This window comes from Nematolebias whitei, chromosome 19 (assembly GCF_014905685.2).
Source record: "Nematolebias whitei isolate Nwh7 chromosome 19, NemWhi1, whole genome shotgun sequence".
Lineage (NCBI taxonomy): Eukaryota > Metazoa > Chordata > Actinopteri > Cyprinodontiformes > Rivulidae > Nematolebias > Nematolebias whitei.
In genome coordinates, this window is record NC_056516.1 from 27083772 (window position 1) to 27097348 (window position 13577).

At 37.6% G+C, this 13577-nt stretch overlaps 1 protein-coding gene across 1 annotated transcript in view; it reads right to left on the reverse strand.

Annotated features, from left to right (window-relative positions):
* Positions 1-5850: 5850 nt before the first annotated feature.
* LOC119425451 (CUB and sushi domain-containing protein 3) overlaps positions 5851-13577 on the reverse strand; it is a 504865-nt gene continuing 497138 nt past the window's right edge. The window contains exons 59-64 of the mRNA XM_037692978.1: positions 10886-10945; positions 8912-9070; positions 7927-8063; positions 7364-7451; positions 6969-7104; positions 5851-6394 (exon numbers count right to left, since the gene is read on the reverse strand). Of these exons, the coding sequence (XP_037548906.1) occupies positions 6235-6394; positions 6969-7104; positions 7364-7451; positions 7927-8063; positions 8912-9070; positions 10886-10945 (740 nt within the window). The 3' untranslated portion in view covers positions 5851-6234. The remainder of the gene's footprint in view (positions 6395-6968; positions 7105-7363; positions 7452-7926; positions 8064-8911; positions 9071-10885; positions 10946-13577) is intronic.

A 13577-nucleotide genomic window follows, 5' to 3' on the forward strand; every position in this document is an offset into this window, starting at 1 on the left:
ACCGGTATGTAGTATGTATGTATGTATGTACTGATATGTATTATGCATGTATGTACTGTATGCATGCATGTACATACCGGTATGTATGTACATACTGGTATGTATGTATGTATTATGCATGTATGTACTGATATGTACGTATGTATGCATGTATGTATGTATGCACTGTATGTATGCACGTACATACCGGTGTGTAGTATGCATGTATGTATGTATGTACTGTATGTACTGTATGCATGTACTGTATGTACTGTATGTATGTATGCATGTATGCATGTACTGTATGTATGTACTGTATGTATATATGCATGTATGTATGTATGTACATACGTACGTACGTAAGTACCGGTATTTTTTAAGTATGTATGTATGTATGCATGTATGTATATTTGTATGTACTGGCATGTGTGTACCAGCTTCTATATATGTATGTACCAGCTTCTATGTATGTATGTACTGGCATGTATGCACGTATGTACCGGTACGTATGTATGCATGTATGCACCTGTATGTATGTACCGATATGTATGTACTGTACGTATGCATGTATGTATGCAGCTGTTGTAAATAAAGTACTGTAATGTATACAAGGAAATTAACAATTAACACAATACTGGTCATATCTTTAATTCCCAGAAAGATAGCTAGCCAGACAGACAGTTTGAAGTCTAAAGAAAAGAAAAGAAGAGACACATTTTACAAAAGCAATTAGCCTTTTTTAATTTTACATTGCATTGAAAATTTACATAATAGATTCATACATTTTACAAATAATTTCATCATAAAAATATATTTCTGTACAAAACACTTTTTTATTCTATATTTCATCTTTGTTTTGTTTTTTTCTTCTTTTTTTGTGTTTCTTTTTTCCTCAAATGGTGAATATTTCCCATGTCCCCGGGCAGGAACGGCTATAAGTCTTTTGAATAACATGGGTCTTATTGCAGTCAATTGGTAGGAAAAGCTTGTGGTAAAATAGACTGAAGCTTAGAAAGAACGACTGCTGATGAAAGATAGGGAGGTGGAGGGCGTTTCCATTGGGTGAGCGTGTGTGTTTTCAAGTTGGTTGGGGTGTTCCTGTGTGCATGTATGTTGATGGCAAGAAGGGTCTCATGGTTTTTGGTAGGCACTGTGTCAGATTCTCAGTGGAATTAAAAAAAAAGAATCAACAACAAGAGTGACAACAATCCATTCCAAATGCAATAAAGAGAAATAATGTCACCATGGCAATGCAGCGCGGGACAGTCGATAAACAAGGAAGCCCTAGCTACCGCTGCTTTTAAATCAGTAATGACTTTAAAAGGAGTTTTGTGTCAGCTGGTGGCAGTTGGTGCCCGTGGTCACCACAGCAGGGGTGTTAAAAACAAGAGTGCATGTTTTTGTGCACCCTGGTACCCAGACTCATTAAAAAGTGGTTATTTATCATGCGAGGGACCTACAGGGACTGAATTCAGCCTCTCAATCTTTAGATCCTTCAATATAAAGCCCATAGATGTACCGGTACACCCAAGCTGCAAAACTGTCACTAACTGTGACACATGACTCCAACTCCATGTCCTATCCCTACAATAAAATAACTATCATTTAAAGGTGGTTTAGAGGTGATTTGGTGCAAAAATGGTTTTAATTTGAAGGTTGCCGAACTTTCGGAAAACAAGGCTACCAGAAAATATAACTCTGAGTTAAACTGTGTGGATACATATTTCATCCAAGACAAGAGTATGCAAGAGAAAATGGCTAAAGTACTGTGTTTGTTCAGTCGCTTTGGGGTTTAGTAGTTTCTTCATAGGGTTTAGCTCTGTTAAAGTAAGGTTTTGTGGAAATAAGTGAAGTTTTACCTGTTGTAGATAGCTCAGTGGTTATCAAACTGTGGCACCAGTAAAACTGGTAGCACGCAGAAAAACATTTGGAATTAAAAGTTTGATAAGACACTTAGCTATCATAAATGATGTAAAAAGATAAAAAAAAAGGCTTACCAAAAATACAACAGTCATGGCTTAAATAGAAAACTACTTAAAAGAAAACTGCCATGTAGAATATTGGAGAACCAATTTGTGTAAATTAGAGTTGAACTTGAGGAGATTTGGTTTAAGCCATCTACAATTTGAGAAGAGGAATGCAACAAACTGTCACTTTTTAACTTGCACCCTTCAATGTTTGCTCATTTATGCCAAATGTGAATGTAAGCTTGAAAGCTTGTTGTACCATTTTGTTCAAATCTGCCATAACAACTTGTAATTGGAGAGCTTAGTATGACTTCTAAAAATAAGTTTGAGATAGCTCTTTGGACAGCCCCCGTTTGAAGAAACAGCTTTTACTTCTGATCAGATCGTCAAGCTAACGGCTAGTCAGAACGGGGCATAGACCAAGATGGGTTGTTGTCATCTTTAAAAAACTCCTATCTCAAAAAGTCTTAAAGCAACGTGTCAACACAATTTTATAAACATAATATACATATTTAAGAAGAACTGGTCCTCAAGCCCAAAACAGCAGCTAGTTGTTGAATAGAAGAGTTTCAGTGCGGTCTGGGGTAGCATTCCATTCAGGACCAAAAAAATCTGACCCGACCCAAGCCCGTAGCCATAACTTCTGAACCCCACCTGACCGGATGAATTAACAGTAATTACAGGTCTGAACCCGAAATCCCTCCAACATTTTTAATTAAGCTTTGACTACTTATGTAGTTATTAATGGTCGGCGGATGCGCGAGGCTGAGTAAAGGGGCAGAAAATCAGAGCTGAGGGTTTTTTTGTCCTTTCATGGCCACCAAAGTGCATTAAATCCTTGCGTTCTGTCTGCATTCTGCATTATTCAGACACGGACCCTGCTCTGACATATCAGATATTTTGTGATCTCACTTGTTTGGGTCGTCGGCCGTACGCGTCCACTGAGTGTAGCAACTGAATGAACATCCATTTAGGTTCATGGACCGCTGGCAGTTGTCCATCTGAAGCTTAACTGAACTTTTTGCCTTTTTCAAGGCCAGTCAGCACACAGTCAAATGGCTGCGTGCGGCTGGTGATTGTATGGCAAACCATGTTGTCATATAATTGGATCATCAGCCGCACGAGTCCGCTGACGCAACCAAAAGCCCAACACCGACCCGGCCTGCACATTAAGCACATTCTTATGGCCCAGCCCAGCCCTAATTCGAGGTCGGGCGGGGCTGGGCTCCGGGTTTGGGTTAGAAATGACAGCTCTAGTCTGGGGCCCTTCCAACAAGAATATTTTCACATTTTTTATGGAAGAACCATGGAATGCAAAATTGACAGCATCCTAAAGATGTGTAAAATAGCATTTACTTGAATTACTATGATATTTGTGAGACAGGAGTTGTTTCAAGATGGCAGCAATGCACTTTAGCATCGGTCTTGGTTGGACTAGCCCTTACCTTGTCAATCCAGCGGTAGGTTAACCGAAGCATTTCAACAGGTAACATATTATTTAGTCATAACCTTTCCACAAAACCATACAAGGTTTACAATTTAAATAGCAATATTTCCACAGAGGTTTATATGTGCACAAAAAAAAATCAGTTTTTGCACCAAACACCAATGTGTGTGTGATACTTCAGAAGTACCAGAGTAAACCTATACAAACTCACGTTAAATGATGTTTTCCAAATTTACAATCCATATCCAATTAGATAATCTTGGGAGTCATCTTAAATAATATTTTCCCCAATGATTTGAAGGATTACCACCCAATTTCACTCAGTGATGCTTAGCGTGATTCATTGATATACAAATCATAAATACAAACATATAATACAAACATATCATAACCCTTTTTTTTATATGACACAACAAGGCTTCAGCAGCAATTTTCACCATTGCTGTTAAGAATTTTGTGAGAACGTCTAGTTTTGCTTTTGGAATCATTTAATATTTCTTTATATGTGATAAAGTGGAACATTCTGTGTTGCCACACTGGGATGAAGTGGTCACATACCAGGTTAGTTCAAACTTTTTATATGTCTGTGTTCTTATTTGACAATACCTTGTAGGTCAGAAAACATCTCTATTCTCTTGTCCCAGCTGATTGTAAAACGGACGACTGCATCGCTGTGGTGACAGAATTGACTCACCCTGTAATATTTCTATCAGTGAATCAGAGGAATTAATAGAAAATACTTCACAAATTTAGGGATTTAAGAAATCTGTCAAATGGGATTAAACACTTTGTCGACAAAGCACGATTGTTGCTGAAAAACGATGCGTCTCGATAACGACAACAACACCACTGACCATGATTGCCTCAGTGATGAGGAGAGGAACTCCATGCTAGACAAGGGGATAAAAGAAACCATTACAAAGTTACAATGGAACCAAAATACTGCTTGTGGTTTCAGGGATCAGCACATAGTTGTAATGAATTTTACTTAGATTGTTCTTTTTTTTTTTATTTCCTTCTAAAAACTCTGTTATAATTTGTCTCTCCCCCCTCTGCCCCTCCCCTTGTGGTAAATATATAGCACAAAAATATAGGTGGTGAATGCTCCCGAATATATATGCAATAGATTTACAGATCAGAAGATTCTGCAGCAGTAACAAACAAAGAAGATAAGCACTCTCAGAGTGCAGAATCACAGTGGAACACTGTCCACAGTCGTAGGGTAAGAACCCTGTTTGTTTTTCCTCTAACCTGTCTATCATTTAAAGTCTACCTGTGTCTCCTGTCTGTTCGCCTGACTCGTCTCTGTAAACCTGTTAATCTGTGTTTGTACTCTGGAGCGGCGTCACTTCTTGAACCCGCTTCATTTTGAGTGTTTATCCTTAATCCCGTCTATCTCCGACTCTAGTTAAATGTGTGGACCCGTCGCTTCATTTACCAGTTGTCGTTTACAACCCTTCTGTCCGTGCGTTAGTCCATCTCAGTGTGTAGACGGGAAGCGTCCCTGTGAAATGTGCTTTTGTGCCAGAGTGTCCTCTGTTTCTCAAAGTCTGTTCATTTGCTAGTCCATCAGAGTCCTCTGTTTTCATTCCGCCTTTTTTTCATCAAACGCTCTTCAAAATTTCCAGGATGAAGAATCTTCTTCCTCGAGGCCACACTCTGTCTGATCTGATTCATTATGTAGAGAAGAGGGCTGACTTCTCTCACTAGATTATTTCAGGTTAGACAGGCCCTGATTGGCTGTATTAGGATTGTAAGATCTCATCTTTTTTGTTCTTAATGACTCTCTTACTCTCCTTCCAGTTCAGTTAGGGAGCTGTCTTCTTCTTGTTAGCCCCCCTCTCTGTTATGCATTGGATGGGAAGAGGCAGTTTATCCTTTAGATGAGTCAGTATCTCATCTCTCCTATTAGCGCTAGCTCCACTTTGGACTCCTTGTAGTTTTGCGTTGCTCTAATCCCAGCTCAGTTGGGATTACAGCTCCATCGATGGAAGATGTCCTCCCTCACGCAGGAGTTAGTCTCCTTTCAAAGCAACCTTTGCTAGCATTAGCCTTTCTTAGACTCCATTTAAGTAGAAAAAAATCAAGGTGAATAGGACCCGTCTCTGGTTGCCACAGAGACAAGAGATTGTCCTCTCCGGTTGTGAGGATGACGTATTCTGTGGTCGTTGGAGAACTAATGGTCTGCTGGTGACAGCGTTTTTCTGTCAGCGGTGAACTGAAAGGAGTGAGAGTTTTGTTTTCTTGTTTTGTTTCACAGTGTCTTTAAAGACATCCCTTTCATGTCACATCCCCCCACACCAGTCGTGGTTGGCTGCCATTGGCTTTATACCAATAAATATCAGAATCACCTCAGTCTTATAATGACAGCCAAGGCCCTGAGAATTTCTCTTCTTTTCTGGTAAGAAAGAATGAAACTCTGTGTTTCACATCCAAACTTCTTCACTGGGTTGTGGTGACATGTCACGATGTTCAACTCACAGATGGCTTACTCATTAGTACTGAAAAGTAAAAGTATGTGTGACTTTGCTTGGAATTAGGAGTTAGAGACTAGAGCGCGTTGTCAGATCTCATTGCGAGTTTACTCCGATTGACGCCTCACTTCAAGACAGTAGATGTTAATTTCCGTCAGTGAATACAGGATGCTTTTAGTCGAGGGAACCAACGCTGGCTTTGGCTTTCAGTCGAGGCGATACTGGACTCAAAGTGAAGGTTGGTTGTTATTGGCATATAGATTGTGTTGTTGAAGTTTTTTAGTTCAAGGAGTTCCTCCACTTTCCACAGCCTTGTACTGATTGTGGTCCCATTAGATATCTGAGTCAAGTTCAAGATGATCAATCCTTAGACCATGGTGCAAACAGTGTTTAGATTTGGATCGAATCGCACAGCCTTCCCCTCGACAGCTTTGGCGTTCGTGTTGTACATGGGATTCTCAAAGGCAGCCTGGCCGTTGTTGTTTTCATGGACTGAACAGCCTGTGTACTGAGTTTTTGGTGTGGTTCTGTTAAAAAAGGGAGAGACAAAAAAAAAAGCATAATTGTTTGATAATATTTGAATTATTAAGTAGCCAGAAGACAATGATGCACTCCTGGGAGCAGCGGCGTAGTAAACAGGCTTTGAAACAAATCAAAGAATGTGTGTTTTGCTTTTTAGTAAACCCAGTGAGATTCCAAACAGCCCATCCAAAACTAATTCCTTCAGCAAGACTTTTTTTTCTTCTTCTTTTATTAACAGCAGAACAGACATTATCTGCATCTGTTAACAATCTGAACACCAGTCAGACGTGCTTAAACCTTGCCTTTGAAAAATCCAATTTACCACCTTCTAAACATGGATTGTTTTGCAGCACAGTTTACGACAGACACCGACTTCACTGTCTTCTAGCACCTTGAGAATCAAACCACTGAAGCAGTTATTGTTTGCACAAATTCGACGTCTTCTTACATTGTTAATGAAAGCTCTTTTTTTTTACTTTATGAATGGCACAAACAGTAAAAAGACGAAAATTAACAATGCACTGACAGGAACATGTTCTTCAAAGGAATGCATGCATGTTTGTTTTTTCCAGCTCATACCTTTGCTTGTAGAGATAGAAGCCAAAGCCAGTGAAGATCAGAGCAAAGAAAGGCACCAGAATAGCAATAGCCACAGAGCTGCTGTTGGTACCGAGCTGAGGTGGTGGCGAGTTCTGACTCTCTGACATGTTCAGACCTGTGATGGACAAGAAAGTGATTCATCACTGTCAAAAATTATCTGGGAGGCATAAAAAATGACAAGGGGAAACCTTTTTATTTTATCTCGAGGGAAAAATCATTAGGTACAAGTTAGGAGATGGGACTTTGCCACAATCAGTAAGGTCAATGTATTTTATAATTTCAGATTTTTTTAAATAATCAACTACTTTTATTGTACAAAGAAACCCAACGACAGTTATTATTAAATGCTGTTACTAAACCTATAAGAAAATTACCCAGTCTCTGCAGTCCAAACTGTCCGTAGTCTTTACCCTGAATAAAACCCTGGAAAACGTAACTAGAACCATCAGGTTCTGCCGATACCTGCAGTGAACACAGAAGGGACAATGGATTGAGGGTATAAATGAGAGAAGAAACAATAATAAAAGTGGGGAAGATGCAATGATCCGTCATTTATTTTTAATCTGAACTGCGTTTTTAAAGGAAAAAAAGTCAAATAGACCGTATTTTCCATAAATAATTTGCTCCCACAGTCTTCTCAAACGTATACACCATTGCATCATAATGTTTAGAATTTAGTGCTGTCTAGAAGGATGACAAGAATTAATATTTATTTATCTGAGCACAGGAATTAGACAGAAAACTATCCCAGACTCAGTATTTAGAGACTGTAGTAAAATGTCATCTAAAGGACAATTAAAACACCCAACTCTATAGAAAAAGCATCTTTTTTTTTAAACTGAACACATTTTTTCTTTCTTTCTTTTTCTAACAAGCATCATTCTTTTACACCATATTATGCTCCAACTTGATTGTACTTGTATCCACAGAGACTCACAAATCCATCCATGGTCCAGGAGTCGTCCATGATCTTGGCTGGAGAGATGGCTGCGTCTTTTAGTTGACTTCCCTGGTTAACGTAGTTCACCTGATACATCAGAAGCATCAATCTGGCCTCAGAAGCTTTATAGACTCCTACAGAAGACACAGTAAGTTTAAATATACATAAACATCAAAACAAGAAGAAGCCTTCCTGAATAATGGAATCTGTGATTGTAATGCCAAATTTGGTAATTCTCTCTAATATTACACATCATCATTATGACACATCCTGCCAGTAGGACAGCTTTAGAGGTGTCAGTGGGAAGACTTCTCATTTTGAGCATAACCAGAACTCCGGTCTTTAAGCTAGTCAGCAAATGTCTCAGCATATTTTGATATCAGCCTTTCATTCAATGTAGACGTATGATTTGTACATAAAATGCTGAAGCACTGCTTTAAGACTCGGAAAATGTGCAAATTTAAAGCAAGTGACCTTTCCGTGGCCGCGCGAGTGCAGCTTTAGCTGGCATTGATCTAAAGCTGTTGTTCTAAAACGAGTTGACAGATGTTAAATGTGTGATTACAGCAACGTTTTGCAATATGATTTTGTGCTTTCTGTTCCTCCAGGAACCAATTTTAGCTTCAACAGGATTTGTGTCTTATTAAGGTCTTAACCCATACTTATGCTGAGGGACATGGGAGTATGTGTTTAAGTGTGCATACATATTTGTGTATGGGATTTGCAGGTCTTCAAGTTTAGGAGACCAATAATCCACCATTTCAAAGCAGCACCCATCAGTAAAAGTGTTGATAGAAGGAGCTCTATGTTACATTTAATGTCTAAGTGTGTATTTATGGATCAATACAGGAGCGGTGTAGTACTGTACTATAAACATGACGTATTACCATCACATATCCTATTTTGCCGAGTAGAAGCAAATATTTTCCCTTTTTGCAGATAGTATTGGAGAATTTAATGCAGAGCCGTAAACATAACATGCCTGACAGGAGCAGTTCTAGGTTGCCGTTGCTAAGGGTAACATTGACTCTCCCGGTTGTGGAGTTGAAGCTGGTGATGCTCAGTGTCATAGGCTGCTTCCTGCCGCGGTAATTGTAGGAGCCCTTCCATATGTAGTTTGGTGCGAAAACATCATCTGGAACTGCAGAAGAAAAAAAAGAAGATAAATTATAATCAGAAAACCTTAGTTTTTCAGACTGTTTCTTCATTTTATTAGATAATTGGGGAGTTTTATTAGTCGTACCATAAACTAATCTCTTTTCTGACATTTTTCAATTTAAAGAACACCTTAGCTAAGATCATGTTAATTTGGTCTAAAAAAATCAAATTTGGTAGATGTCTGATTCTAGATTTAGAGACTAAATTTAGCCAGTATTGGCAAGAAGATTGATGATGAGGGGATCTAAATTAAGAACATTGTATTATAGGAACTCTAGCATCCTACTGAGCAACAAAGTGACACATATCATGGACGTTTTACAGTATAAAAGTTAGTGCAAAGCTTGTACAGCCTAATTCAATTTAACCACTAACTAACTAGTCTTTCTTTCATAAGCTGAACAGCGTTTAACTTCTGTTGACACAGTCATGGTATAGATACATTATCCACAAATGAAAAGTAAATTTAAGAAGTTTGTTGGCATTCAGACAATGAACCATCGTTTTACAATCAATGCTAAAATGTTGGACTTTGCTCTCTGAAGCTTTAGCACAATTTTTACACATGTAGTTTTGTTGTTATACAACGAGGTTATAAGGGCTAAACTGCTTGAACTTAATGTGGATAATATTTATTTGGTCTTATCAGGCCTAAATGATGATTAGACACTGAAATGGTGTCTACTGGTCAGTAGGCAGATCTATGAGTCCATTTGTTTATTGATGTAGTTAGCTTGGTGCTAGTTGTGTTTGCAAAATGGCTAAAAGTTCATTATGGAATCTATATCATTATCCATTTTTATGATGCTTTGTTTAAGCAAATGGACAGTGGGGAGAGAACATAGCCTTGGTGAACGCCACATTCAATGCTGATGGAGCAGTGGGCATCAGTCTCTACTGTTGTATTTTACTAGCTGGTACTGAACAATAGAGTACGTCTGGTTTGAAGTCACTAGGTGATTATAAACAGTCAGGTGGTGAAGCTGACCAGCTTTTTAAACCTCCAATTCATGTTTTTTTGGATTTCTGCCTTGGTGATGATGACTGAATCATGTTCTGAGAGATTACTGTGGTATGCTCGTAGGCCAACCACCAACTTGGCAGCGGTATTACGTGATGCCTCTTTTCCCATAAGTCTTTCTAATACTGCTCTGTCTCTGGTCTGTTGTCGTGCTGCTGGTTCCCTGCAGCTGCTACTGCATTCTGGATGGGTCTTTTTTAGAACAGGCCATTTATTTTCTTTGGTCTCAGCCTCCCTGGAGTTCCCTCTCACTTTAGAAAGCATGACTGAGAGTCTTTACTGGCCAATTCTCTATGCTGAATCAAATCTTGGCTCCAGTATTTAGAAAAGGAGGCTTCTCTTGCGTAGAATTAACAGCTATAAATATGTAGGTAACTTACATTTACTTGTAATTTACTTAAACCACATTAAAGACAAAGGTCCATCGTCAAAATCTTTTGGATTCTAGTTGTACTGCCTGCTATTATTGGTGAAGAAACTTGTGGACAGTATAGCTACAGGATTTTTGAGTGTAAAGAGTGTGCAGCTGAAAAATACAGGTGAGCAAAACTCTAGCCAGCTATCTCAAGGGATCATTTACTTTTTTATGCGTTTTGAGAAGAAATACAAAGAATTATTTAGAACTACAATGTGGAGCATTAGAGCATCTTGAAACCAACCAGAAGACAAGAACAAAACTGAGCAGAACCAAAACGATTGAGCCACACGATAAACCAGGCTGAAAAGGAATAGGCGAGGGAAACCATTAATAAAAGCCTGACATATAAAAGAACTGACCGTTGAGTTTTGGACTGGGTGTTCCTGTTACTGGCTTCACAGGTTTCTTCTTTTCTCCAGCTGCACACATAAGAGACAAAGAAACAAACAAAAACTCATGAGTAGAGGTGTACGTTGTTAAAATATATAAAAATGTGCTTTTTCAGCTTTTTAGTTGATGCTCAAAAATCTGTTTTCTCCAGGGGAAAGCAGGCTTTCTGCTGCCAAATAACCACATTAGAATGCAGTGCTGGTCAGTCTTAGTCACACATGCATAATGAGCAAAGAGTGTTTCGAAAAGGGCCAAGTAAAATAAAGCTCTTTAATGAGAATTTGTAGACAGAGCAATACAAATCGAGTTCATGACCAATAATAGCGGTGCATATCGGATCCATTTAAAAGTAGCTTTAGGATACTTGGTTAGAACCACTGAGAGCAGTCTCTATCGTCTCTTTGTGATGCAGCTATTGCTTCCAGTAAGTGAAGACGAGCACGAGGAAAAAGCTCACGTTCCAGAATCTCAAATTGGATCCAAGAGTGACCCGGTTTTAAAGACCTTTTCATGTAAATGACATGCTGCCTGCTTTGTTGGACTGATATCTTGTTTTAAAAGTAACATAGAAATTGCACAAATGAATGATTACTGATTCATCGGTTAGCAATTTTGGCTAAAATTACTGCAAAGATAACACAAGCTTAGTCATTCTCAATGCTCACACAACATAGTCAGAAAAAAAATACTATTTTGTATTGGCCAGTTCAGGAATGTATGTTTTAAACTAGCTTAACGTGACAGCTTGGACATTGTGAAGTGGGGGTTTTGTGGTAAACTTATGAACAAATAATATCTCACCTGTTGAGCATGGGTCCTTAAATGGTTTCAGTTTGTAAAAGCATAATTTTCAACAGCTAAACACACAGCCACTATGGGGACAGTCAAGATCAATGTGAATTCTGGATGTTTTAAAACAGCTCAATTTGCAATACCTTTATTCAAACAACTTTTATTTTGAAAACCTTTCCACTGATGTCAGTTTGGTAATACATAATTATTTTCCAAAGAATCCTGCTGTAATTTACAAGTGTTACTAGCAGCAGCAGCTAGCTGTAGTACTGTCTGTGCAGTTGTTGGCACTTCCTGTAGAAATACCCTACTATTAGTGCCAGTATAATTAAATTATAGGAAATTGACAACATTTTAAAATAACAATTGCATAAACTGTGATGAAAAGGTTCAGAATGTTTTGTTTTCACAAGAGAAATAAACAAAGTTTGTCCTAACCCCACACGGACCTTTAGCGTGTAAACTGGGTCAAAATTAAATTATTTCTTTAAACTGAGGTTGATGAAGGAGTGATCTACAACAGGTAAGATATTAATTGTTCAAAAGCTTTCCACAGAGCACCACTTCAAGAGATCTGAATTATCCTTTTTAAAATGAAATCTGAAAAAAGGTGCTTGAAAATCAATCAACATGACAGGATACAGATTGGTACTTTATAAACTACAAATAAAACCTTGAAAGCAAATTTAGAGCAACTTTATAAGCTAAGGGGAGTTTAAAATGTGCAAATTCAGAACAACTAGAAAAAAAACCTTTTGTGTATCAGTGAGTGGAGTCAAACTGGAAAAAAATTGAAAACTGAGCTTAGACAATGTCTAAACATAAAACTGTTCAAATTATCATATAAACATACGATTATTCATGGATATAATATATTATATTATTACTCAATTATTGTTGGGGTTTTTGTTTTTTGATGCTTTTTTAAATGAAGTTAAAGGAACAATAATTGTTCATCTACTATAGTTAACTTAAACAGATACTATATTAATGGGTTAAATACGGGTTTAGTTGTTATATGTGTGGATTATACATGTAATAAATGTAAGATTAAGCAAGTGGTTAAGGAGTGGGAATTTTGATGTTTATACTTCTACCCACTCCCTTGAATATGTAAAAAAAAAAGTTTTGTATTATTTTTAACATGTTTTTCTTAGCATGTTATTAGTATTTTTATGTTTTTCTTAGTATGTTAGTAGTATTTTTAATAAGTTTTTCTTAGTAAGTTACTAGTATTTTTCAATATGTTTTCGGCCGAGATGGTGTAGAGGCAGGGCAGCCGGCTTGGGACCCGAAAGTCCCAGGTTCGATCCCCAGTCACTGCAGATCACGTGGTGTCTTTGGGCAGCACACCTCATCCCCAAAATGCCTCCCGGGCGCTTTCAATAGCTGCCCACTGCACCACCTGGTGGTGGATGGGTTAAATGCAGAGACTAATTTCGCCATTGTATGGAAACATACAGTGCTGACATTGTGATGACATTATTATTATTATTATTATTATTAATATGTTACTAGTATTTTTCAACATCTTCTTCTTAGTATATATATACATATAGCTGCAACAATGAAGAAAAAGTAGTATTTTTTTATATGTTTTTCTTAGCATGTCAGTAGTATTTTTTAATATGTTTTTCTTAGTATGTTAGTAGTACTTTTAATATGTTTTTCATAGTATGTTAGTAGTATTTTAATGTTTTTCTTAGCATGTTAGTATTTTTAATGTTTTTCTTAGCATGTCAGTAGTATTTTTTAATATGTTTTTCTTAGCATGTTAGTAGTACTTTTAATATGTTTTTCATAGTATGTTAGTAGTATTTTAATGTTTTTCTTAGCATGTTAGTAGTATTTTTAATATGTTTTTCTTAG